This window comes from Molothrus ater, chromosome W, assembly GCF_012460135.2.
Source record: "Molothrus ater isolate BHLD 08-10-18 breed brown headed cowbird chromosome W, BPBGC_Mater_1.1, whole genome shotgun sequence".
NCBI lineage: Eukaryota > Metazoa > Chordata > Aves > Passeriformes > Icteridae > Molothrus > Molothrus ater.
The window spans coordinates 2,264,454-2,290,924 of record NC_050510.2 but is presented as its reverse complement, the minus strand read 5'-3'; the positions used below and the strand labels follow the sequence as shown (position 1 = coordinate 2,290,924).

General features: G+C 43.1%; 1 protein-coding gene across 6 annotated transcripts in view; it reads left to right on the top strand.

Moving 5' to 3' along the window:
- Positions 1 to 26,471, top strand: part of LOC118701523 (splicing regulatory glutamine/lysine-rich protein 1-like) — a 75,097-nt gene that overhangs the window by 24,697 nt on the left and 23,929 nt on the right. For 5 of the 6 annotated variants that reach the window (XM_036406175.2, XM_036406173.2, XM_036406174.2 and 2 more), the window contains 5 exons: positions 2,806 to 2,970; positions 3,944 to 4,122; positions 4,759 to 4,889; positions 11,517 to 11,631; positions 22,141 to 22,260. In XM_036406175.2, coding sequence (XP_036262068.2) covers positions 2,806 to 2,970; positions 3,944 to 4,122; positions 4,759 to 4,889; positions 11,517 to 11,631; positions 22,141 to 22,260 — 710 coding nt within the window. The remainder of the gene's footprint in view (positions 1 to 2,805; positions 2,971 to 3,943; positions 4,123 to 4,758; positions 4,890 to 11,516; positions 11,632 to 22,140; positions 22,261 to 26,471) is intronic. The other variant, XM_054517776.1, reaches the window with a different exon arrangement.

Here is a 26,471-nt window from a genome sequence, read left to right as displayed (position 1 = left end):
GTAACTCATTTTGAAGTGTCCACCTTTTGGATTGTCCTAAATCAAGACATTGTACTTAAATGATTCCTCATCTATCTCCATGACCAGAAACATTATTCCCACTCTCATATTCTTAGCTGATACTGATCAGCATCCTAAAAGAAATTCCTTCCTTCCTTCCTTCCTTCCTTCCTTCCTTCCTTCCTTCCTTCCTTCCTTCCTTCCTTCCTTCCTTCCTTCCTTCCTTCCTTCCTTCCTTCCTTCCTTCCTTCCTTCCTTCCTTCCTTCCTTCCTTCCTTCCTTCCTTCCTTCCTTCCTCCCTTCCTCCCTTCCTCCCTTCCTCCCTTCCTCCCTTCCTCCCTTCCTCCCTCCCTCCCTCCCTCCCTCCCTCCCTTCCTCCCTCCCTCCCTTCCTCCCTTCCTTCCTCCCTCCCTCCCTTCCTCCCTCCCTCCCTCCCTTCCTCCCTCCCTCCCTCCCTCCCTCCCTCCCTTCCTCCCTTCCCTCCCTCCCTCCAACAGAGGTCACTATCCATTTTAAAGGTTGTGGTCCAAGAGCTGTTTTCAAGTGTGCAACTTACATAATGAAACAGTGTATCCAATGTCACCAGTTAGAGGTTTAGGCTACTTCTGTTTATGGTTCATAACTGTCATTGTATGAGAGACATTGAAAAGAATTTTTAGTTCACAAGAATGCTGGTGCTTTTTTGTCTTAAAATATGTGAAGTAATAGTTTAGGTATTTCATTAAAAACTGTGCTTACTCAAGTTTCCACTGCATAATTGTTGGCAATGATCCCTAAATAATCATGGAATAATTTAGGTTAGAAAAGACCTCTAAGATCATCAAGTTCAACTGTAATCTTAACACTGCCAAGTCCACCACTAAACCATCTTCCCAAGTGCCGTGTTTACACATCTTTTAAATAGCTCCACAGATGGTGGCTCAACTGCTTCCCTGGGCAGCCTGTTCCATTGCTTGACAAGCATTTGGTGAAGAAATGTTTTGTAATATCCAATCTAAACGTCCCCTGGTACAACTTGAGGCTATTTCCTCTCATCCTATCACTTGTTACTTGAGAGAAGTGACTGACACCCACTTCACTACAACCTCCCTTCAAGTAGTTGTAGAGAGTGATAAGGGCTCCCCTGAGTCTCCTTTCTCCAGGCTAAATAAACCCAGTTCCCTCAGCGGCTCCTCATAAAGACTTGTGCTCCAGCCCCTTCACCAGGTCTGTTGCTCTTCTTTGGATGTACTCCAGCATCTTGTCATGAGGGTCCCGAACCTGAACGTAGTATTAGAGGTGTGGCCTCACCAGTGCCGAGTACAGGGGAAGAATCACTTCCTAGTCCTGCTGGTCACACTATTGCTGATACAAGCCAGGATGCCAGTGGCTTTCTTGGCCACCTGGGCATGGGCTGGCTCATGTTCAGCCAGCTGCTGACCAACATCCCCAGATCCTTTTTTGCCAGGCAGCTTTCCAGCCACCCTTCCTCAAGGTAGTAGTGTTTCATGGGGTTGTTGTGACCCAAGTGCAGTACTCAGCACTTCACCTTGATGAATCTCATACAGTTGGCCTTGGGCCATCAATCTGGCCTATCCATATCCCTCTGTAGTACATTCCTACCCTCCAGCAGATCAACACTCCCACCCAGCTTGGTGTTGTCAAATTTGCTAAGGATGCACTTGATCCCCTCATCCAGAGCATTGATGATGATTGATATGTTAAACAGGACTGGTGTAATAATGGTGTTTAGAGACATTTGTTTCTAAACTAACCATCTGTAGTGGTTTTGCAAAACCATGACACCATCTAAGGTAAATTCACTTTGTTTTTAATATACATATTTAAAAATTATCTGTGAATTTTAGAATATCAAAGAGGAAGTCAAGCTGTATAACTTTAATGGGTTGACCTTGGCCGGGCACCAGGTGCCCACTGATTTGCTCTACCACTCCCCTTCCCACCTGGACAGGGGAGAAAAAATAAGAACTTGTAGGTTGAGATAAGGCAGTTTACTAAAGCAGAAGTGAAAGTTTGCATGTGCATAAACAAAGAGAAAAAAAAGTTTATTCTGTACTTCCCATCAGTGAGCGATGTTCAGCTGCTTCCCAGAAAGCAGGGCTCCAGCATGTGTAGTGGTTGCTCTGGAAGGCAAACACTGTAAATAATGAATGCATCCCCTTCCTCCTCCTTTTCTTAGCTTTATATCTGACCTGACATCATATGGTATGGAATATCCCTTTGGTTAATTTGGGTCAGCTAGCCTGGTTGTGTCCTCTCACAAGATCTTGCCCACTCCCAGCCCCTTAATGGGGGGAATGTTGAGAGACAGTGTTGATGCTGTGCCAGTGCTGCTCAGCAGTAGCCAAAACACTGGTATGTTATCAACACCTTTCTAGCTACCAATGCAAAGCACAACACTCTGAGGACTGCTATAGGAACATGAACTCCAGCTCAGCCACACCCAGTACAATAACCCTCTGTTTAATAATAAAAGGATTATTTCAAATAAAGAGAGTCGTTTTGTTACAGAAAAAACTACTGGTGGTTAGAAACTTTGCTGGAAAGGAAGTTGATTTTTGGATGGAGAAAAAAATTCAAACCAGGAACTCAGCAGACCAATTTAGTAATCATTTTAAAGTGACTTTTTTTTATAACATTCCCCAAGAGAAATTTCAATTCTCAATTCTGGCACCTTACAGTTTAAAGTCTTACCTATATTAGGTTTATTTTTACAGAAATGCACAAGGAAGGCAAGTAATAAAAGGTGAAGTGTCTCCTTCCTGTGCTTGGTTGCAAAGCATATCCTATTTTTATATTTTCCAGCTTGGTGTTTCACTTGGCACTTTGGGGGCTATACCAGCAGCAGCATTGGACCCTAACATTACAACACTGGGAGAAATACCACAGCCACCAATTATAGGGAATGTGGACCCATCAAAGATTGATGAAATTAGAAGAACAGTCTATGTTGGAAACTTGAATTCACAGGTAGCTTTTTTTGGTTTTGTTGGAAATAATAATGGAAGATACAGAATTGTTAATTTGTGAATTACAATCTTACATTTTAAGAGTTTTCATTAGTTGATGCCAATAGAAGTTTACTAGAGATATTTCAAATTCTTGAATGCTCTTTTGCCAATCAGATTACACCAGACTGTTGGAATTCATTCTAGCAGGAAAACAAAGAAATCACACTCTAACTGAATTCAAGAAACATTTATGATTGTGGGTGTTGATCAAATGTCCAGCTTGATTATATTAGCGGAACAATGCCTCAGAATTTGTGAGAGAATGGTAGCTGTCCCCCACAACACTCTGCAGTTGCTTAAGTACAGTAAGAAGAAATTATTTGTCCCAGTAGAAGTTGAAAAATTAGCATAAATATATTTGAGTTACTCTGAAAGGAAAGTTGGGTCTGTCAGAAATTTGTTTTTCAGCAACTGATTGAAAAACAATTTGATTTTGACTGATGGAAATATAAGTATTTGATTTTTTGTTTTTTGACTGCTAAAGTATGAAACTACTATTGATCACAATAAAATAAAACAAGCTTGGAACTAGTAGAAAAACAGATAAAAGTGAAGTCTTGTAATACTGCTTGGATTTTTTTTTTTTAGTTGATCAAAATTCACCATCAGTATCTTGGACATAGGTGTATCATCAGTTATTTCAAATAAGTTGTCTGAAAACTACAAAATCCTGTACAAGTGCTTTTTTTAACCTAGATGTAGGACTTCAGGGCTCATGGTTGCACTATTTTAAATTGTAATATATTTTTTAGATTAATGGAAGAAAAAAAATACCTTTCTCTCTTAAAGTGTATCATGACCAAATTCATGTCACCTGTGTAATGATGATGAGATGTCTTTCCAAAATCTGTAGCTGTTAGATTATCTGATATGTTGAATAAGTGGTTTTCATTATATATTTTACTTCAGCTGAGCTCTTTGACTCTTTCTAGACTACAACAGCAGATCAGTTGCTTGAATTTTTTAAGCAAGTTGGAGAAGTCAAATTTGTGCGAATGGCAGGTGATGAGACACAACCAACACGATTTGCTTTTGTGGAATTTGCAGACCAAAATTCTGTACCTCGAGCTCTTGCCTTTAATGGAGTTATGTTTGGAGACAGGCCACTGAAGTAAGAAACTAATTATCTATATGAATATTGAATGAGAGATGTCTTAGTATCCTTATACATTTATGACTCATGTGCAGGAAACTGCTGTGATTAATATTTGATATTATTATTATATTATTTATAATATTAATATATTATCAATGTAAAGACCTATTGTTAGTAAACTGGAATGCTTTATGAACTCAAATTTCAAGGTTGGACATAACTTTTTTTCCAAGAAGAATATGGTTGGCATTGAATAAGATATTTCTACATCCAATCTTGAATTGGTGAAAGCCATAACAGTGAGAGAATCTGCAAAGTCCTTTCTACTAATTAAGCTTTATATATGATGTGTATGTAATTAGTAGGTATTAATGTAGAAATTTGATCTGAAATAGATTTATAGACTTGTACTAGAAAAAAATTTAACACAGAAATATTGTGCCAAAATTATTTAAAAGTAATAAGTTTTGAAAGCAATAAAAACCAGGCATTTCATATACTTAGAAAAGATGAGTGTTAGAGGAAAAAATTGTAGTTTTGCTGAACTTTGTGGTTTTTAGTCATACATGGAAGTTGAGGTGCTTTCATTTTTTTTCGTTTTTCCTTTTCAAAAGTTTGGAAGTTAAAGGTTTTATTTTTGTCTTAATTTAGAATAAATCACTCCAATAATGCAATAGTGAAGCCTCCTGAAATGACACCTCAAGCTGCTGCCAAGGAACTGGAAGAAGTGATGAAGAGAGTAAGGGAAGCCCAATCGTTCATATCTGCTGCTATTGAGCCAGGTAGGTATATTATGTTCATTACCTAACAGACGTGTTCTGTGTGTACCTTAACACATGTTTTTAAGAGCACTTTCAAACACAGGAAAAGGGTACTCAAAGGTGAGCAAGATGTATGTGGGAAAACAAAAGAAAACAATCAAAATTGTTTTCATGCAACAAAGCAGTGGAATGAAGATGACTTTATTTCATCATGTCTTATTTTCAGATACATGCTCACTGAATGTTTTCAAAAATGCAAAGTCAATACTAAATTAATATTTAATGTTGCTAAATTATTATTTAATGTTGATGCTTTTAAAGTTCAAAGTACTTACAAACTTTAAAAATGCTTTATATTTTGTTTTCTCTTTTAGCACCCATTAATACCATAGTTTCATGATCAGAGCGAGCTAGTGTGCTGCTGAAAGCAGTAATATTATGCTTTTCTTTGGTGGGTTAATTTTATCACTGTGCTATGCTCTTTTTCATACTGTCTCAAGACTATATGGACCCTCAAAGCAAATGGGATCAGAGAATGAATCTGGGATAAAACTTAACATATTGTAACAGACTTTTTTTCATTCAGATTGGTTTTCTGATCCCTCTTAACAGTGAAATGCCAAGTCAAGGAGGAAGGTGTCAGAGGCTCAAGTGGTTAAGCAGACACTTGAGTGCTGATTTATGCTGACTTAAAGTGATTACAACACCTCAATGTAAAAAATTCTCAACTTGTTAAACTTGCAGTTGAAATCCTCTTTTTTTTTTGTCCTAGACTGCCAAGCGATGTGTATTCTATTTGCCATCTTTTAGAGGTGTGGCAGTTATCTTATGTTAATTAGGCAGTTTTCCTTATCTCTTCCACAACCCATTCTCCCTCCAAGGGAGATATCATCTGTTAATGGACCATTGACTGTCACTGCATGACTGATAGAATTACAGCATCCCATTGTGAGATGCTCTGCCCAGAGGGAGGAGCCAAGCATTCCTAACTGGCTATAATGTGAGATACTGGGACAGCAGAACAGCCTTTCCACTGGATTCCCAGAGGAAGACTACACTCTTCTACAGGATCACTGCTCTAACAGAACCCCACCTGCTACTCCAGGAGGACTGCAGCCACAATTCCAATTGGACTGCTACCAACACCCTGACCCAGAGGGTGTCAGGTTATATTCTGACTCTGTCAGTGTTGTTTTGATTTACTGCACTGTTTATTTTATTTTTATATTCTTCCCTAATAAAGAACTGTTATTCCTGCTCCCATATCTTTGCCTGAGAGTCCCCCTTAATTTCAAATTTATAGCAATTTGGAGGGAGGGGGTTTACATTTTCCATTTCAGGGGAGGTTCTTGCCTTCCTTAGCAGACACCTGTCTTTCCAAACCGAGACAGATTTTGGTGCACAATGTGGGGCTCGAGGGCATAGAAACAAAAAGGGAATAACAGTTCTTGAGTAATCTAATTCTTTGTCTGCTGCTATAGAAGCCTTGTTAAGCAACACCATGTGGTCCAGCTTACCCAGGTTTGGGGGACACATGATCGTGGCTGTATTTCTCCCATTTGCCGGCCCTTATCTAAACATGGGTCCTATATCCAAAGCTACTGTAGCTGTTATCTGGTTTGCTTTACGGGTGAATAAAGTGAGGAATTCATGGATCTTTAATTTCCTCTGGAAAGCAGGCACATGTATTCAGAGCTATCACACACTAACTGTATGTTTTTGAGGTTACTTTAATAATGGCACCTACTGTAAGGAAATTACACTGGGGGAAATTTTCTCCCAACCCTTTAACCATCTCTTTGGGTCTGTCCCACCAGTTTTTGAAGGGATCAGATCCACTCTAAATGCTAATGATATCATACAGTGGCTGGTGTTGCTGATAGGCCTGTTCTTTTTAGCACTTAGAGATAAGGGAAGATTAACCTGGATAACCACCCTGACACCTACCCTAGAGACTAGGGATGCTGCTGCCCAAGAGCCTGACTCTGCCCCATAGCCCACCTCAGATATAAACTACCCAGATTGGATGGGGGTTCTGGTGAAGAAGATACATGAGATGTGCCAGATGCTGAAGGAGTATATTTCCCCCGCTGGTGAGAAGCCGTCCCCCTGCCTCAAAGAGGGAGAGTATAATAGTGCAGCAGTGGAACCCACAGATGTTACAACTGTCCCAGTTCCAGCTGAACTGCAAAGGCAGCCACAGCCAGCAGCAGTTGCCCCTGTAGAAACAAGGAGATTTAGAATTAAATCAGAGCACCCAGATAAGGGAGGGTCCTCACAACCCACAGGGGAGCCAGAGGTTGCAATCATCACCGAGTCCCTGACATACAAAAGTCTCTGTAATCTGCACAAAGACATTGTACGACAGGGACATGAGGCTTATACAACCTGGCTACTTCAGGTCTGGGACCTTATGGGTATAGGTGTCCAGCTGGATGGTGGTGAGGCAAGGAATTTGGGACCCTTGACCCAGGACTCAGGTATGAATCAGATTTTTGTAAGGGAGCCAGGGTCCCTTTCCCTCTGGGAGCGGCTTTTAATGAGTATCAGAGAGAGGTTTGTCCACAGGGAAAGGATGCAGGAGCAGCACCATAGAATGCGCAGAAAGACTTTGAGGAAGGGATCCAACAGCTGAGAGAAGTGGCAGTATTGGAGGTACAGTTTGGGAGAAATGGACAGCATGATAATGACCCTGACAAGGTCAGGTGCACAAGGCAAATGTTGTGGAGTCTGGCAAATCTAGAGCCATCTCAATACACCACCTTCATTGCAATGATCAATGACGATACCAACCGAGAGACAGTGGGTTCTGTTGCCAACAAACTTAGAAATTATGAAAGTATGATCAATGGTCCAATGAAGGCCTCAGTTTGCTTTCACCTGGAGGGGCATGCAGTACACCTGGAACCGACTGCCCCCGGGGTGGAAGCACAGCCCCACCATCTGCCATGGACTGATCCCAGACTGCACTAGAAAAGAACATCTGCAGTACATTGATGACATCATTGTGTGGGGGAACATGGCAGCAGAGGTGTTTGAGAAAGGAGAGAAGATCATCCAGATTCTCCTGAAAGGCAGTTTCGCCATCAAGAAGAGCAAAGTCAAGGGACCTGCCCGAGAGATCCAGTTCCTGGGAGTAAAGTGGCAAGATGGACAGTGTCAGATTCCCACCAATGTCATTAACAAGATCACTGTGATGTCTCCACCAACCAGCAAGAAGGAAACACAAGCTTTCCTAGGTGCCATAGGTTTTTGGAGAATGTACATTCCCGAGTACAGCCAGATTGTGAGCCCTCTCTACCTGGTCACCCACAAAAAGAACGATTTCCACTGGGGCCATGAACAGCAACAAGCTTTTGCCCAGATTAAGCAGGAGATCACTCATGCGGTTGCCCTTGGCCCAGTCAGGACAGGACCAGAGGTGAAGAATGTGCTCTGCTCTGCAGCTGGAAACAATTGCTTGTCCTGGAGCCTTTGGCAGAAGGTGCCTGCGGAGACTAGAGGCCAACCACTAGGATTTTGGAGTCGAAGCTACAGAGGGTCCGAAGCCAACTACACTCCCACAGAGAAGGAAATTTTGGCTGCCTATGAAGGAGTTCAAGCTGCCTCGGAGGTGATTGGCACAGAAGTGCAACTCCTCCTGGCACCCTGACTACCAGTGCTGGGGTGGATGTTTAAAGAAAAGGTTCCCACTACCCACCATGCCACTGACGCCACATGGAGCAAATGGATTGCTCTCATCATGCAGCGCGCCCATATTGGAAACCTGAAATATGCTGGGATTTTGGAGGTAATTACAAATTGGCCGGAAAGTGAAAACTTTGGTCTCATAGATGAAGAGGAACAAGAGCAAGTGACACGTGCTGAAGAAGCTCCACCATATAACCAACTACCAGCAGAGGAAACATGCTACACTCTCTTCACTGATGGTTCCTGTCACATCATAGGGATGAACTGGAAGTGGAAAGCAGCCGTATGGAGCCCCACAGGACAGGTTGCAGAAGCTACCGAAAGAGAAGGTGGATCAAGTCAACTTGCTGGACTCAAAGCTGTTCAGCTGGCCCTGGACATTGCTGAGAGAGAGAAGTGGCCAAAGCTCTACCTTTGTACTGATTCATGGATGGTAGCCAATGCTCTGTGGGGCTGGCTGGAAAGGTGGAAAAAGGCCAACTGGCAGTGTAGAGGAAAGCTGTTCATGAATGGAAACACATTGTCTCTCAGGTAGAAAATCTATCTGTCAAAGTCTGTCATGTAGATGCCCATGTCCCCAAGAGTAGAGCCAGTGAGGAACACCGAAACAATGAACAGGTAGATCAGGCAGCAAAGATAGAGGTCTCAAAGATAGACTTGGATTGGCAACATAAGGGGGAGTTGTTCCTAGTTCGATGGGCCCATGGTGCCTCAGGCCATCAGGGCAGAGATGCCACCTATAAGTGGGCAAGAGACCAAGGGGTGGATTTAACCATGGGCAGTATTTTGCAGGTTCTCCATGACTGTGAGACATGTGCTGCCATCAAACAGGCCAAGCGAGTAAAGCCCCTTTGGTATGGTGGGTGGTGGTCCAAGTACAAGTTTGGGGAGACCTGGCAGATTGACTACATCACACTACCCCAGACACGGCAAGGTAAGCGCTATGTGCTGACCATGGTGGCAGCCACCACTGGATGGTTGGAGACCTACCCTGTGCCTCACGTTACTGCCCGTAACACCATCTTGGGCCTTGAAAAGCAAGTCCTGTGGAGACATGGAACCCTTGAGAGAATTGAATCGGACAACGGGACCCATTTCAAGAATGGCCTTATCAAAACCTGGGCTAGGGAACATGGCATTGAATGGATCTATCATATTCCCTATCATGCACCAGCTGCCGGGAAAGTTGAACGGTGCAATGGACTACTTAAGACTACCCTGAAGGTACTTGGTGGGGGAACTCTTAGAAATTGGAAAATGAACGTAGCAAAAGCCACCTGGATGGTCAATACCAGAGGGTCCATCAATCGAGCTGGTCCTTCCCAGTCTGAACCCTTGCACACAGTGGATGGAGATGAAGTCCCTGTGGTACATATGAAAGATATTTTAGGAAAGACTGTTTGGATTAATCCCACCACAGGCAAAGACAAACCCATGCATGGGATTGTTATTGCTCAAGGACCTGGTTACACTTGGTGGGTAATGCAGAAAGATGGAGAAAGCCTTTTTGTACCACAGGGAAACCTAGTCTTAAGTGAGAACTGTATGTAAGGTTTCATTGTGAAGCAGATGGAAATAGAATAAGGGGTGCATAATGTCCTAGATTGCCAAGCAATGTATATTCTTTTTGCCATCTGTTAGAGGTGTGGCAATTATCTTCTGTTAATTGGGCAGTTTCCCTGGAGATATCATCTGTTAATGGACCATTGACTGTCACTGCATGACTGATAGAATTACAGCATCCCATTGTGAGATGCTCTGCCCAGAGGGAGGAGCCAAGCATTCCTAACTGGCTATAATGTGAGATACTGGGACAGCAGAACAGCCTTTCCACTGGATTCCCAGAGGAAGACTACACTCTTCTACAGGATCACTGCTCTAACAGAACCCCACCTGCTACTCCAGGAGGACTGCAGCCACAATTCCAATTGGACTGCTACCAACACCCTGACCCAGAGGGTGTCAGGTTATATTCTGACTCTGTCAGTGTTGTTTTGATTTACTGCACTGTTTATTTTATTTTTATATTCTTCCCTAATAAAGAACTGTTATTCCTGCTCCCATATCTTTGCCTGAGAGTCCCCCTTAATTTCAAATTTATAGCAATTTGGAGGGAGGGGGTTTACATTTTCCATTTCAGGGGAGGTTCTTGCCTTCCTTAGCAGACACCTGTCTTTCCAAACTGAGACATTTTTTCATCAGCAAGATTTTGTCTTTGTTCTTACAAAAAGATACAGACATTCAGACATTAGCTTATGTAGGTTAGATGGTGGAGTGTCTTGAGGGTTTTTTTTTTGGGAGGGGGGATGGAGTACTTTCTGTCTTTTTGAGAGTTGTGAGAAAAATAGTTCTAACATTTTCTCAGTGTTAAGCAGCAGAATGATAATCTTTTAGAGTCTGAACCAAAGTCTGCAGAGGTCACTGGTAAGTTTTCTGTGGACTTCCTGGCCTTTGGATCAAACTTTTTACTCCCGTCTCTCCATCCCTTCCTCCCCCAAAACAGCATTTGAGGAATATAACTTCAGTATTTTTACAGTGGTTGGAATATTTAAAAGTATAAAAAGCACTAATTATTATTTGCATTTTATGCTTGCTTTTGAAACTCTGCCCTCTAAATTTATTGTTCTGAGGTTATTTTAAAAATTAATATAATTAAATAATATACCAGAGGAGAACCTGTTGTAATCTTGTGCATTGTGGCAGCAACATAAATCTCATTTCTAACAGAGCTAGCTGTTTATAATTACCTGGTTTATGTGTACCGTTGCAGGGTGGCTGCACTCAACGAGTATATGCAATGACTTTATTGGATTTTTCTCAAGGATATTAACAAAGAAGGAAGATGTGCAAAGCATGGGCCCCTTGCACTATATGTGTGATACATTAAACTTGTGCCAGATTGTTAACTGGTTTCTTTCAATATTCTGAGCTTACATTGCAGTGTTTTCTTCCTCTCAGAGTCTGGAAAGAGCAGTGAAAGAAAAGGTGGTCGATCTCGTTCCCATTCTCGTTCAGAATCCAGGTCTAGCTCAAAATCCCAATCTAGAAGGAAAAGATCTCACTCAAAACACAGGTAAGTATATTTATTATTTTGGACTAAGAATTCATACTGGGGTTTTTTTGAGTGCTGATGGTTACTGAAATTTCTTACTGAGTTGTGAGACAAGTTTCCCTGTAGAGAAAATTAGTAACTTTAACTGACCTAGATAGAGTAACTAGGAAATTTGTCTCTGACCAAATACTCATTCCCTCTAAATGCTGCCTGTTTTCTGTATTACTTTCAGGTAAAACACACTAGAAGGTACTTTTCGTGCCATGTAGCATAACTATTTTTATGGTTTCATGGTACATTTTGTGCCATGTAGCATAATTTCATTTTGTAACCTTTGTCTTTTAAAAAGAAATAGTTATCTCTGTTTTGGGGATGGAACATTTAGTTTACTGTTAATGCCTTAAACTTACAGGCTGGCTGGTTTTGCTAGTAGAAAGTTGCTGCTGTCCTGAACTTCTAAACATCTAGTTAACAAATGCTGTATTTTTATTAATTGTACTGTAAATGTAAAGCTGTATTTTTTAAAAGTCAGACGAAAAAAGGCTTTAAGGGTAGTTTTTAATTCTTCAGATTTTTTTTGCTTTGCTAATTTCTTAAGTTGTAAAACTGGCTTTGAAATATAGGACAAATAAAATTACTAGATCATCCATAAAGTTTACCCATTATTTTTTTTCCAAGAATGAGACAGTCTTTCTATGTAAGACTTATAAACACTTCCTGAAATGGTACAATGTCAGAAATGTCTTTTGATCATTTACATAATCAATCTAAAGATATTTGACTCCATTAAGTATAAAAAACCCAACAAAACCTCAGTGTATTTGATAGCTTGCACTTTAAAATGGTGAATGTTTTCAGTGTTGCAGCAACAGCACTATCCCATTCTTTCATCCATTGTTTTTTCAACAGGGCATCTAGAGTTCTTTCATATACAGAAAAGATGGCCAGAGGGAATATATCACATCAGTTATACTACCAAACAAGATTTTAGTGTGAAGGCTTCAGATTTCATAAAATCATAGAATAGTTTGGGTTGGAAGAGACCTTAGAGATCATCTAGTTCCAACCCTCCTGCCATGGGCAGACACCTTACATTAGACCAGGTTCCTCAAAGCCCCATCCAACCTGGCCTTGAACACTTCCAAGGATGGGGCATCCACAACTTCTCTGGGCAGCCTGTTTCAGTGCCTCACCACCCACACAGTAAAGAATTTCTTCCTAATATATAATCTAAACCTACCTTCTTTCATTTTAAAGCCATTCCCCCTTGTTCTATCACCACATGTACTTGTAAAAAATTCCTCCCCAACTTTCTTGTAGGCCCCCTTTAGGTACCAGAAGGCTGCCATAAGGTCACCCTGGAGACTTCTCTTTTCCAGGCTGAACATCCCAGCCTCAACTCTCTCAGCCTGTCTTCATAGGGTAGGTGTTCCAGCTCTCTGATCACCTTCATGGTCCTCCTCTGGACTCTCTCCAACAGGCCTATGTCCTTCCTGTGCTGGGGACCCCAGAGCTGGATGCAGTGCTCCAGGTGAGGTCTCACAAGAGCAGAGTAGAGGGGAAGAATTACCTCCCTCGACCTGCTGGCCATGCTCCTTTTGATGCAACCTTTGAAGCAGATTATTTTTATATGGTTGGCTGTCTGTGCTGCAAGCACGTATTGCTGAGACATTGTTGTGGTTTGATACTGGCCCAATGCCAGGCATCCATGAGAGTCGCTCTATCACCCTCCCCTGCCACAGCTGGGTAGAGGGGAAAAAAATTATCTAACACTTCATGAGGGAAATAGGGACCGGGAGAAATATTTCGAGGGCAAAACAGGCTCAACTTAAGGTTGCAAAGTGAATTTTATTACTAACAGAATTAGAGGAGGATAATGAGAAGTAAAATAAGCCCTTAAAACACCTTTTTGCTCCCCAGCTCCTCCCTCCTTCCCACTGACAGAGCAGGGAGACGGGACATGGGGGTTTTGGTTAGTTCATCACTGAGATTTTCTTCTGCTGCTCTAGGAGAGGAGTCCTTCCCCTGTGAGACTATGGGGTCCCTCCCACGGGAGACAGCTCTCCGTGAACTTCTCTCCGGCATGGGTCCACTCTCACGAGCAGCAGCCATACCCCACCTGCTGCAACATTAACTCCACCCACGGGAACACAGTCTTCCCAAAACTGCTGTGACGTGGCTCTCTTTCCAAGGGGTGCAGTCCTCCAAGGACAGGCTGCTCCAGCCTGAAAGCAGGGGCCCCCTCTCTCCACCGGGTCTCCCACTGGATCACAGCCTCCTCCAGGCATCCACCCACTCTGGCATGGGCACCTCCCCCACGGGCTGCAGGTGGATCTCTGCATCCCCTGCGGACCCCTGGGCTGCAGGGGGACAGCCTGCTTCACCATGGTCTTCACCACAGCCTGCAGAGGAATCTTGGCTCCAGCGCCTGGAGCACCTCCACCCCTTCCTTCTCTGCTGACCTTGGTGTCACCATGTTATTTTCCCTCACATATTCTCACCTCCTCCTCTAACTACAAGCAAAAACTTGTGACTTTTGTTTTGATTTTCTTCCTAAATATGTAATCACAGAGGCGTTACCAACTTCTCTCGTTGGCTGAGTTTTGGCCAGCAGCATGTCCATCTTCAGAGCCATCAGCCATTGGCTCTGTTGGACATGGTGGGAAGCTTCTAGCAGCTTCTCACAGGAGCCATCTTTGTGGCCCCCCTGCTGCCAAAAACCAGGCCGTGCAAAACCAATACATACATATCAAGCTTCTTGTCCACCAACACCCCCAAGTCCTTCTTCCCAGAGCTGCTCTCAATCCATTCTTCACTCAGCCTTTACTTTTGCTTGGAATTGCCCCAACCCAGGTGCAGGACCTTGCACTTGGCCTTGTTGAACTTCATGAGGTTTTTACAGGCCCACCTCTCAAGCCTGTCAGGGCCCCTCTGGTTGGCATCCCTTCCATCCAATGTGTTGACTGCACCACACAGTTTGCTGTCATCAGCAAACTTGCTAAGGGTGCACTCGATCTCACTGTCCATGTCACCAACAAAGATGTTAAACAGTGCCAGTCCCAATACTGACTCCTGAGGATCACCACCGGTCACTGCTCTCCACTTGGACATTGAGCTGTTGACTGCAACTCTTTGAGTGTGATCATCCAGCCAATTCCTTATCCATCGAGTGGTCCATTGTCACATCACAGAATCAGAGAATCAAAGAATCACAGAATATGCTGAGTTGGAAATGACCCACAAAGATCACTGAGTCCAACTCCAGGCCCTGCACAGCACCATCCCCAAGAACCACACCATGTGCCTGAGAGTATTGTCCAAAAGCTTCTTGTCCAAACTCTGTCAGGCTTGGGGCTGTGAGCACAGGCTGTGAGGAGCCTGTTCCAGTGTCCAACCACCCTTTGGGTGAAGAACCTTTTCTCTAATATCCAACCTAAACTTCCCCTGACAAAACTTCAGGCTATTTCCTCGGGTCTTGTCACTGGTCACCACAGAGAAGAGATCAGTGTCTGCCCCTCCTCTTCCCCTCACAAGGAAGTTGTAGACTGTGATGAGATCTCCCCTCAGTCTCCTCCAGGCTGAACAGACCAAGTGATCTCAGCCACTCCTCACAGAGCTTCCCCTCAAGGCCCTTCACCATTTTTTTTTGCCCTCCTTTGGATGGTCTCTAATAGCTTAATATCTTTTTTGTATTGTGGTGCCCAAAGCTGCTTACAATATTCAAGATGAGGTCACACCAGTACTAAGCAGAGCGGGACAATCACCTCCCTTGACTGGCTGGTGATGCTTTGCCTGATGCACCCCAGGACATGGTTGGCCCTCCTGACTGCCAAGGCACACTGCTGACTCGTATTCAACTTTCTGTTGACCAGGACCCCCAGGTCCCTATCCTTTGCACTGCTTTCCAGCATCTCATTCTCCAGTCTGTACATAAATCCAAGGTTGCCCCATCCCAGGTGCAGAATCTGTCACTTTCCCTTGTTAAACTTCATGCATTTGATGATTGCCCAGTCCTCTAATTTGTCAAGGTCTCTCTGCAAACCCTCCCCACCTTTGAGGGAGTCAACGGCTCCTCCCAGTTTTGTATTATCTGCAAACTTGCTTAGTATCCCTTTGAGTCCTGCTTTCAAGTAATTTATGGAGGTGTTGAAGAGCACAGGGAGGGCTAAGATGGAGCCCTGAGGAATCCCACTAGTGACAGGTTGCCAGTCTGATGTCACTCTATTCATTATAACTCTCTGTGCCTGACCTGTGAGCCAGTTGCTCACCCATCACATGACGTGTTTATCCAGATGTGTGCTTGACATTTTGTCCAGAAGGATTCTGTGAGAGACAGTATCAAAAGCTCTACTGAAATCAAAAAACAAATGACATCAACTGACTTCCCTTGATCAATGAGGTGTGTTACTTTGTCAAAAAAGGAAATCAAGTTTGATAAGCAAGACTTTCCTGTCATGAAGCCATGCTGGCTGTGACCGATGACTGCATTGTCTTTTGGATGTTTTTCAATACCTCCCAGAATAATCTTAATCACTTTACCAGGCACTGAAGTGAGACTAACAGGCCTGTAGTTTCTGTGGTCCTTCTTCCTGCCCTTGATAATTGGGCCAATGTTCGGCAGCTTTCAGTCAGCTGGGACCTCTCCAGATTCCCAAGACCACTCAAAAATCATCGAGAGAGGTTTTGTGATGACATCAGCCAGTTCCTTGAGGATTCTTGGATGAATCCCATCAGGCCCCATAGATTTGTAGGGATCCAGCTGGAGCAGCAGATCCCACACAATTTCAGGGCTGACTAGAAGTAGATCATTCTCACTGTCATGGTCCTCCAGCTCAGGACACGGAGACCCCCTTGATCCATCATCCGTGTTGATGACATAGGCAGAGAATGCGTTAAACACCTCTGCCTTGTCCATGTCCCTGTTTGTGAGGTAACCATCCTCATCCTGTAATAGGCCGATGTTCTTTTTACACTGCCTATTGCTATTATTATATTTGAAAAAACTCCTTTTATCATTCCCCACAGTTCTGGCAGCTTCAACTCCAGTTGAGCTTTACCATACAGATTTTCTCCCTACAGTGCCAAGCAACATCTCTGTATTCTTCCCATGTCACCTGACCTTGCTTCCACCTGGCATGCACCTTCCAGTTTTGCCTTATTTTCAAGAGAAGATTCCTGTTCAGCCAAGTCGGCCTTCTGCCTGGCCTGCTTGACTTCTTACATTTAGGAATTGCCTGCTCCTGGTGACCTTAGGAGGTGATGTTTAAAAAGTGACCAGCACTGATGGACCCCAACACCTACAAAAACATTTTCCCAAGGGACCTTTGTACAAGTCCAGGTAGATGACATCAGTCACTCTTCCTTCATTCACCACTGCTGTATCCCCATTGTAGAAGGCCACTAAATTTGTCAAGCACAATGTGCTCTGGCTGTCAGCAATCATCTCCTTATTTTCCAGTGTCTGTGTTTTGTAATAATGTTACACAGTAAGTGTTATATAATGACATCAAAACATTGGGTACCTTTTTAATGCAAGAACAATAATTTGTTCAGTTTTTTATTGCTTATCTTCTCTAACTCAGGAGATAACTGAAAAACAGTCTTTGTTTTGTGCAACTGCAGTAATCAGTGCTATTTTGTACTGATGTAAATCTAACTGATTTTTAGGAGATAAATTTGGATTTATTTTTCTTGCAGAAAATCTGTGCTTTAAACAATTGCTGATATATATTTATATATATATATATATTTTTTTTTTTTTAAGTGATTTTACCACTGCTATTGTCAGTTTTGAGAACATGCTGTGTTGTGGTTTAACCCCAGGCAGGAATGAAGTACCATGCAATCACTTGTTCACTTCCACCCCTCCTTCCCTGGTGGGATGGGGAGGAGAATCGGTAAAAGGTAAAACCCATGGCTGAGATAAAAACAGTTGATTAAGAGAAAAAAAAGTAAAACGTAAAAATAATACTAACAAAACCAACAATAATTTTAAAATGTAATTATAATAAGAGGGAGACAGAGGAATAAAACCCAAGTGAAACAAGTGATGCACAATACAATTGTTCACCATCTGCTGACCTATGCCCAACCTGTCCCCAAGCACTGATTGGTGGCTAATGGCCAACTCCCCCCAGTTTGTATACTGAACATGATGTTCCATGGTATGGAAAATCCCTTTGGCCAGTTCAGGTCAGCTGTCCTGGCTATGCTCCCTCATGGTTTATTGTGCACCTCCTCACTGGCAGAGCATGAGACACTGGAGAAGCCCTTGTCTTAGGGTAAGCACTACTTAGCAACAACCAAAACATCAGTGTGTTATCAACATTATTCTCATACTGAATCCAAACCACAGCACTGTACCAGCTACTGAGAAGAAAATGAAATCTGTCTCACCTGAAACCAGAACTGTATCCACCCCTTATTCCACACTATTTGTGTCATGCCAGGTCTCTGTTACAAATGGAGATGAGAGTTTGGACAAGTCCTGCCTTTGACTCAGATTTCTGGTAGTAGCTCTTTTTGAGGTGGCCTGCACCCCAAATGGTTCTCACTCCCAAGTTCTTAAGAATGGCCAATTAAGTATATTTTAAAATGAATTATTTATTGAATAGACACAATATTAACAGACATAAGACTTTAAACAGACTACTTACTACACAGGATAAAACAAAAAGAACTACTAGTAGATAAAATACAGTGCATGATAAAAGGTATCTATATTACAGCTAGTGAAGAAATAGTACAGGTTAGGAGTCAATGTAGCTTACCACCAAATTGATGATGGAGTACACATAGAATCCTTTCACTCAGTTCCTGGGAAAGTAACCACAAAGTTTGCATCCAAACTTCGGAGAGAAGTCCTACATGTTTCCAGGGTGTGTGTAAGAGACTTCTGACTTTGTGAAAGTTTGTGTAGCTTTTATAGTTTGTAAAGTGAAATGTCTGTCAATCAGAAATTCCAGCTTATCTCCCTACATCCTGCTCTCAAGGCAAGATGTTTATTGTATCCCATCTGGTGTCAGAGGTAACTCCTTACTGGACAAGCCTGCGTTATCTCCCCAATTCATATGAGGGGGAGAACGCCTGGAGCTATTGCACCAGCTGATGGATAGAACAGATAAGCTCTTCTGTGGTAGAGAGGAAGACTTATGTACATTCAGGTTCCTCAGGTGGTCATGAACCTGATCTTCTCTTACAGTGGGAAGGACTTTGCTCCCCCAGTCCCCATTCTGCTGTCCATCCACTCAAGAGGTGTGGGAAGAGAGGTTGCTATTGAAGACTGAGGCAAAGAAGTTGTCAAGTACCTCAGCCTTCTCTTCATCCATTGTTACCAGTTTACCAGTGTTGTTTATTGGGGAGTTACACATTCTTTGACCTTCCCTTTCTGGTTGACATAACTGTAGAAGCCCTTTCTGTTGTTCTTTGTGTCCTTTGCCAGGTTCAGTTCCAGCTTCACCTTGGTCTTTCTCACCCTATCCCTACACAACTGTACTTTGTCTCTATAGTCTTCCCAGGTCACCTGTCCTAGCTTCAACTGTCTATGCATTTGCTTCTTTCCCTTTAGTTTGACCAGCAGTTCCCCACTCAGCCATGCTGGTCTCTTGCCTTCCTTGCCTGATTTCTTTTTCCTGGGGATCACTAGCTCTTGCACTCTATGGATGGCTTCTTTAAATGTCTGACAGGTCTGTTCTACTCCCTTGTGCCTGAGGACAGTCTCCCAGGAGATCCCACTGACTCTCTCCCTGAAGAGCTGTAAGTTTGCCTTCCTAAAGTTCAGGGGCTTAACTGCTCCTTACCTGACCCATATCCCTCAGGACTATGAACTCCACCAGTGCATGATCACTGCAGCCCTGGCTACCTCTAATGTTGATGTCCCCAATTAGCTCAGTTACATTGATGACCAACGGATCCAGTATTGCATCCCCTCTGGTAGGGCTATTACCTGGCTCAAGAAGTTATACTCCATGCATTACAGGAGTCTCTTGGATTACCTACAGCTTGCTGTGCTACTTTCCCAGCAGATGTTAGTGTCACAGGTAGAGTGGGAGCTTCAGACAAAGTTTATTAGAGAAGCCTTTCCATTGAGTCACAAGGTGCAGAAAGGACCGCCTTGCTTTCTAAACTCCTCAGAGAGGAGCCTGAGTGTGGCTGGATCCAATCTTAGCCCCAGACTTTGTCAACGGTTTAAGTCTAAAGAATTATAAAGGTGTAATTGAACCTATGTACAACTTTGTCCTGTGGGATTAAGGATGGCAAACCAGATATATAGATATAGATATATATAAATTAATTATTTATTATGATAAATTATTAGACAAAAAGATCTTAATCAGAATTATTTACTACAGAGTATAGAAGCTAAAACTACTAGTATAGTATAGTGTACTATATTGAAGCAATTATATTAAAACTACCAAACCCACCCAATTTTTAAGTAGAGATTGATGTTACTCACCCATACTAACAACTCTGGTCTCTTTCAGCCTCAAGGAGTAACCTTGAGGGGTGCCCTCACCCAAGGGAGGAATCTTCATACACACTCCAAGAAAAGGTGTGTTAGAAGAACCTGCCATTTGAAAGTGGGACTGAACTTTTATAGTATAAAGTGATTGACTGTCAGTTAAATGTCTCCAGGTCAACTGTGCCAGCTTAGTATTTTTAGCTAAGGATACTTTACCATATCTGCTACATCTTCACCTCCATATTAGGATGCTTAACTTTGGGATTGATGAGTCAAACTGACTGTAGCATAATTCAACACCAAAAGCAGCATGATATTCCCCCTCTTAGTTCACCACTGATAGCTTTGAAAAATAGGGCATTGTTCAAGATGTTTTACCTGCTCATGGCTGTTCTTCAGAGACAACTCTTCACACTCAATCTGCTTCTTGATGTAGAAGGCAACTCATCTGCCTCTCCTTCTTCCCCCATCTCTTCTGAACAGCCTTTAGCCATAGATAGCCACACTCCAGTCATGGGATTCATCCTACCAAGTTTCAGTAATGGCAACAAGGTCATAACTTTGTAGCAGCACGGTGGCTTCTAATGCCTCCTGTTTGTTGCCCATGCTGTGTACATTGCTGTAGAGGCACCTCAGCTGGGCTTTTAGGTGTGTTGCCTTCGTAGAAGAAGGCCTCTTAATTTGAGATAATTTTCTGGTATTTCCCTGTTGGCTTTTATTAGCTTAGGAGTCCATGGCTCATCCCTGTAAGACTGCAAGTGTGTTCCAGTGTGGCCAGCATACTTCAGAGCCAGCGAGGTCTAGATGCACTACAGCTGGGCTATTGATTTCACCCCCAATACTGTCATGCCGCCCCTTAATTCATCTCTGCTGAGCCCGTTCTTTTCCCCTCTCTCCTGCAAACCTAGTTTAAAGCCCTCTCAATCAGCCCTGCCAACTCACAGACTAGAATCCTTTTGCCTTTGCTAGGCAGGCCTGGTGTTGTATAAACCACCTCTTGATCGAAAAAGACGAAATTCCACCAATGGCACTGATCTTTGAGACACATGTTGACCAGGTGGGTTCTCCTGTTCTTTTTGGCATTCTTCCCTGCTACTGAAGGAATTGAGGAAAACACCACCTGTGCTCCTGTCCCTTCAAGCAGTTGCCCCAATGCTTTGAAGTCCTTTTTGATTGCCCTGGGACTTTTCTCAGCAACCTCATCGCTGCCAACCTGGGCAGCCAGCAGTGGGGAATAATCAGAGGGCTGAATCAGTCCAAGGAGTCTTCTGGTAATATCCTTTATCCAGGCCCCAGGGAGGCAGCAGACTTCCCTGTGGGATGGGTCCAGTTGGCATACCAGGTCCTCGGTTCCCTTCAGAAGGGAGTCACCTACTACAATTACCCTTCTTTCTTTCTTAACAGCCGTAGTTGGGATCCGTCTGGTTGACTGACTTGTTCTGGTCAGCCCCTTAGATAGATCTTCACTATCATCTGCCTGATCCTCGAGTTCAAGAGCTTCATACCTATTCTGTAAGGGCACCTGGGAATGCGAGGGAGGCCGGAAGGGGATTCTTCCACCTCCTGAGCAGAGACCTGTTTCCATTCCCCTCCATTTTTTAGGTCTCCTTCTGCCTGATGGTGAGACGGTCAGGGCTTCTCCAACTCTTGCTGAGCTTCCATCCACTGCATTTTTTTCAGGGATGGAAGGGTGTGACTCCACCAATCTATTTCTCTCTCACACTCCCTGATACTCTTCAGCCCCTCCACTTCCTCTTTAAGCTCTGCCACCAGGCAGAGCAGATCATCCACCTGGTCACACAGCACGTAGGTGTTGTCTCTGCTGTCATCCAATGTTACCAGGAGTACATGAGTATTACTTAAATGGTGCATTGTTTCAAAGGAGAGCATATGCACCTGGTGAAGCTTAAAGTAAAAAACAAAAATGTTGATTGGCAGTACATTACTGAGGTGTAACTATAATTTTATGTAGTGAGGCAAGATTTATGTGGGGTTTTTTCCCTTCTTGGTTGACCTAATTTTTATGAAGTTTCAATATTATTTTTCTTCTGGCATTATTCATATAGAAGTAGATCTGGCAACAGATCACTCTCAAGACAAAAGGACAGACGAAGATCCAGAAGTCCCCTGAAAAAACGGTCTAGATCTAGGGAAAGGTGGGGATCAAGAAGTCGCTCTCATTCTCGGTGAGTTCCATTCCTCAGAAATTATACTGTTCATCTTAGCACATAGTACAAAGTTTTTGAAAAAAATCTAACAAACCTTTTAGGTGATGGCAAAGGGAGGAATCTAAATGCTTTAGCCTGTCCCAAGGCTTTGTTTGTGGAACAAAAGAATAGAAAGTAAGTTTTTTTTGTGCTCAGTGTACAGGTTTTGTCTGTGATATAGTTAATTTTTTTCATAGTAGTTCATATGGTGCCTTCAGGGGTTAAACCACAACCCTGAGGTATCTAAACTTTGATACCAGTCTAGTCTGCATTTATACCAACATCAAGTTGATTAAAAGTAGGTAACTTAATTGTCAGACTTTAACCAATGAATTAGGTATGTTCTGTGTAGCCTGTGCTACAAAAATGGGGATGATGCTTCTTCAACCTTGTCAGCAGTTATACTTTGGATTCAAGCTGAACTTGATCCTGCATTCTGAGAACATGTATAAAGCTTTTGTGCACAAGATTGTCATGCCGGCACGTGTGACCCCGGGACCAGGTCAGCCGGGAGTGTGGTAATAAATAAAAGGATGAGTGCAATGGATTTGCCTGGAAAATAAGAACCTTTAATAATGCACGTAAATAACAAATGTGGAGAAGCCATGCACAGTACAAGGGGCAAGATCCAAAGACCTAACAATGGGGCAAACAGAACTTTAACTGAGGGGCAGGGCTGAGGGGACAGGATCTAACCAGGGTAGAGAACAAAACTTGACTAAATAAGGAAACTGTAGCAAGCCAATCAGAGGGTAGGGTTCAGGACATGGCCTTATATGGAATGGCTTACTTTGCATAAGTATTCCCATCATTCCATGCTCATTCCATGCTGCTCGCCCTAACTTAACAAGATGTTTCCCCATGGCCTAAGGTTAATGCTTTCTGAGTAAGCCGGTGGGGCCATTCTGCTGTCCATCCCAACCAGACCCACTCCAACGTGAGATTGTTTTTTTTGCCTTTGGCTATTTCATATTGGCCATACACTACTGTAAGCATAAATGTATATGTCTATTATGTAACATATTTACATTTCAGCATCCAATACACCTGTATTTTGCCTAGCCCATTATTTTTAAGTCTGATTATCTAATTATTGAACTGTGAAAATCCAACAAAATAATTCCTTTATCTCCTTGGATGATAATGTAACGTTCTGAAGGGTAAAATAGTGAATATTCACAAAACAAAAGTGACTGTAAAAGTAGCTTAATGAATAGAAGCCTTGGTACTTTTCTTTCTGTTTCATCTCTTTAATTCCTCTGACTCATTTAAAGGGAGCTTCATACTTAAATTGTCCAATTGTTTTCTGAGGAGAAAAGTTTTGTGGGAAATAAAACTGCAGACCTGTGGACCTCAGTGGGAACAGTTAGGAGGTAGGCTACATAGCTGGGCTTCATTGATGGATCCTTTTGACTCTGTTGCGGTTTGGAGCTTCTTGAGATATCTGCTCACTGAAAGGGCCTAATCCAATGAAATCTCTGTGATAAATTACTAGAAGGTGCTTCTTGGGTCATTGTGAAACCCTTTGCTATTGCTGGGACTGTGTGCTGTTTCATCTTAATGATCTTACATTTCGTATGTGAGACATCCAAAGAGGTATTTGCCAAAACCTAATGGGAACCAAAGTCTTCAGGTCACAGACCATGAAACAAACCTACTATTTCTTAGTAGCCAAACACTTGTTCCAATGAAAAAAGGTGGGGGCTGTGCGTATAAATATCCTAGAGGCAGGTCTAGGAGTCGTGTCTCCTTTGATAGAAAGATGGTTTGGGGTCTCGTGCTTCCAAATAATCCTTTACCAAAATGTAGTCTTTCAGTGTCTTGGTTTGAAAGACAGGTGTCTGCCAAGGAAGGTGGGAACCTCCCATGAAATGGAAAAGTTGACCCCCTTCCCTCCAAATTATTGTAACTTTGAAATTAAGGGGCTTTCAGGCAAAGATATGGGAAAAGGAATAACAGCTCTTTACTAGTATTAATATGTATAACAAGGCAAACGAACAACAATAACTATGGCAGCAACAACAAACAAAACCAGAAACCCAGTAACAGCCTTCTCTCAGCTGTCAAGCACTTTCCCCTTTAGTGTAGTTATGGTCACAGCCAGCAGAGATGCTGCTGGCTCCCAGATGGGCAGGGCAGGTGTGAGGATTCCCTCGCAGCTGCAGGGGGCGCTGTGGCACAAGTTCAGACGCATCTCTCATGTGGTGATGGCAGGCGTGCAGATGGTGAAATGGACTGTAGCAGGAACCTTGGAGCAGTGGCTGGGATGGCAGGGCCTGCCTCACTTGGGGGTAGCAAGCAAAATGTAGCAGAGACTCCAGGGCTGTGCCCAAAACTGTGGGGTGTTCAGGTGTCAGGTTACAGTGTAGCAAGAAGTCCTGAAGCAGTGGCAGAGAGCAGCAGTGCTGGGCGGGGGATCACTCCCCATCATAGCTCACTGGCCATGGCTGGTCCCTGGGTCCCCTGGTTCAGGCTGTGCAGAGGGGGGGGGGGGGGGCAGCCCCCGGAGGGGAACAGGGTGGTCCTGGGTCCCAGTGTGGCACACATTGGCTCTGGGGTCCCAAACAGCAAAGAAGCAGAGAAGCAAGCCAGTAAGCTCAAGTCACAGTGCCAAAGGGAAAGGGGAAAGAAAAAAAAATGGGCAAAAGCCAAACGGCAACTGTATCTCTCAGAGAGATCCCACCACGTGGCAGTGGAGACCAAATCGCCCCACCAGAAGAGGAAGCAACCACCCCTCACCCCCCAACTTTCACAGGAAATCCTGGGCTGGCTCTCACCCATCTCGATACTCCCAGAGCTGGGGGGGGGGGGGGGGGGGGGGCGGGCAGCAGTGACCACCCCGGCATGCAAAACAAAAAACAAAACCAAAAGAACCATCCCCGAGACATCCAGCCAAACCTGTGATCTAACTGTGTGCACTTTTGGGCTCCATAATGTAAAAAAGATATAAACCTATTGGAGAATATCCAAAGGAGGGCTATGAAGATGATGAAGGGTCTAGAGGGGAAGCCATACAAGGAGCAGCTGAGGTCACTTGGCTTGTTTAGCCGGGAGAAGAGGAGACTGAGGGAAGACTTCATCATGATCTACAGTTTGATCACAAGGCGGAGGGGCAGGCACTGATCTTTTTTCTCTGGTGGCCAATGACAGGACCCAAGGGAACATCATGAAGCTGTCAGGGGAGGTTTAGGTTAGATATTAGGAAAAGGTTCTTCACCCAGAGGGTGGTTGGGCACTGGAACAGTCCCCAGGGAATTGGTCACAGCACTAAGCCTGTCAGAGTTAGAGAAGCATTTGGACAATGCTCTCAAGCACATGGTTTGGTTCTTGGGGATGGTTCTGTGCAGGGCCAGGAGCTGGATTTTGATAATTCTTGAGGATCTCTTCCAACTCAGCATAATCTATAATTTTATGATTAATTAATTTTTATTTGGCTTGTGTACTACAACATCCAGTGGATTTTTTTCTCACTGTTTTTATGAACATGTGTCATTCTCCCTATCACGAAGAAGCTGACTTGTTCTGTTACCTTGCTTCTGTTTTTATGGTCTTACTGATTTTTCAATAATTTTCTAATTCATAATGGCATTACAGATAGTTGAATCGTCTTGGTTGAGTTTTTACCTTACATTTACCTTTTGAGGGAATGTGGTGAAATTTTATCACAGTTTTTTGTTTCTGTGTATTGACTGATGTTGGATTTCCAAGCAGTTAAAAGATATTTATGTGAGAGAACACCGTAGAATAAAGACTTCAGTCCAGTCAGTTGTCATTATTCACATGGGTGTGGTTAATCTGCAGTCCATTTTACATGTACACCTATTTAGTAAAGAATGGGTTTACAATTTGTAGACTTTGTCTCACTCCTGATAAAATGTAGAAAATTTATGTATGTATGGTAACATAGCTGTGAGGTGAGAAGACATTCTTTCAAAGTGTGATAATGTCACTTTGACGATCACAGTTTGATTTGATTTTTGCCCCCTCTTCCCCAATTTGGTTTCCAAATTTTTCCTATCTATATAGCCTCTCCCACATGGTGAACAGGGATGACAAATGAAAATTTTGAATAGTTACTATTTTTTAACAGAAACATATATTTTGTCTTGAACAATTAAGGTATGCTAAAGAGTTAGTTGTAATTTTATTGGAAAGTTCAAAAATTAATTAATGGATTTGTGTTTGGCTTT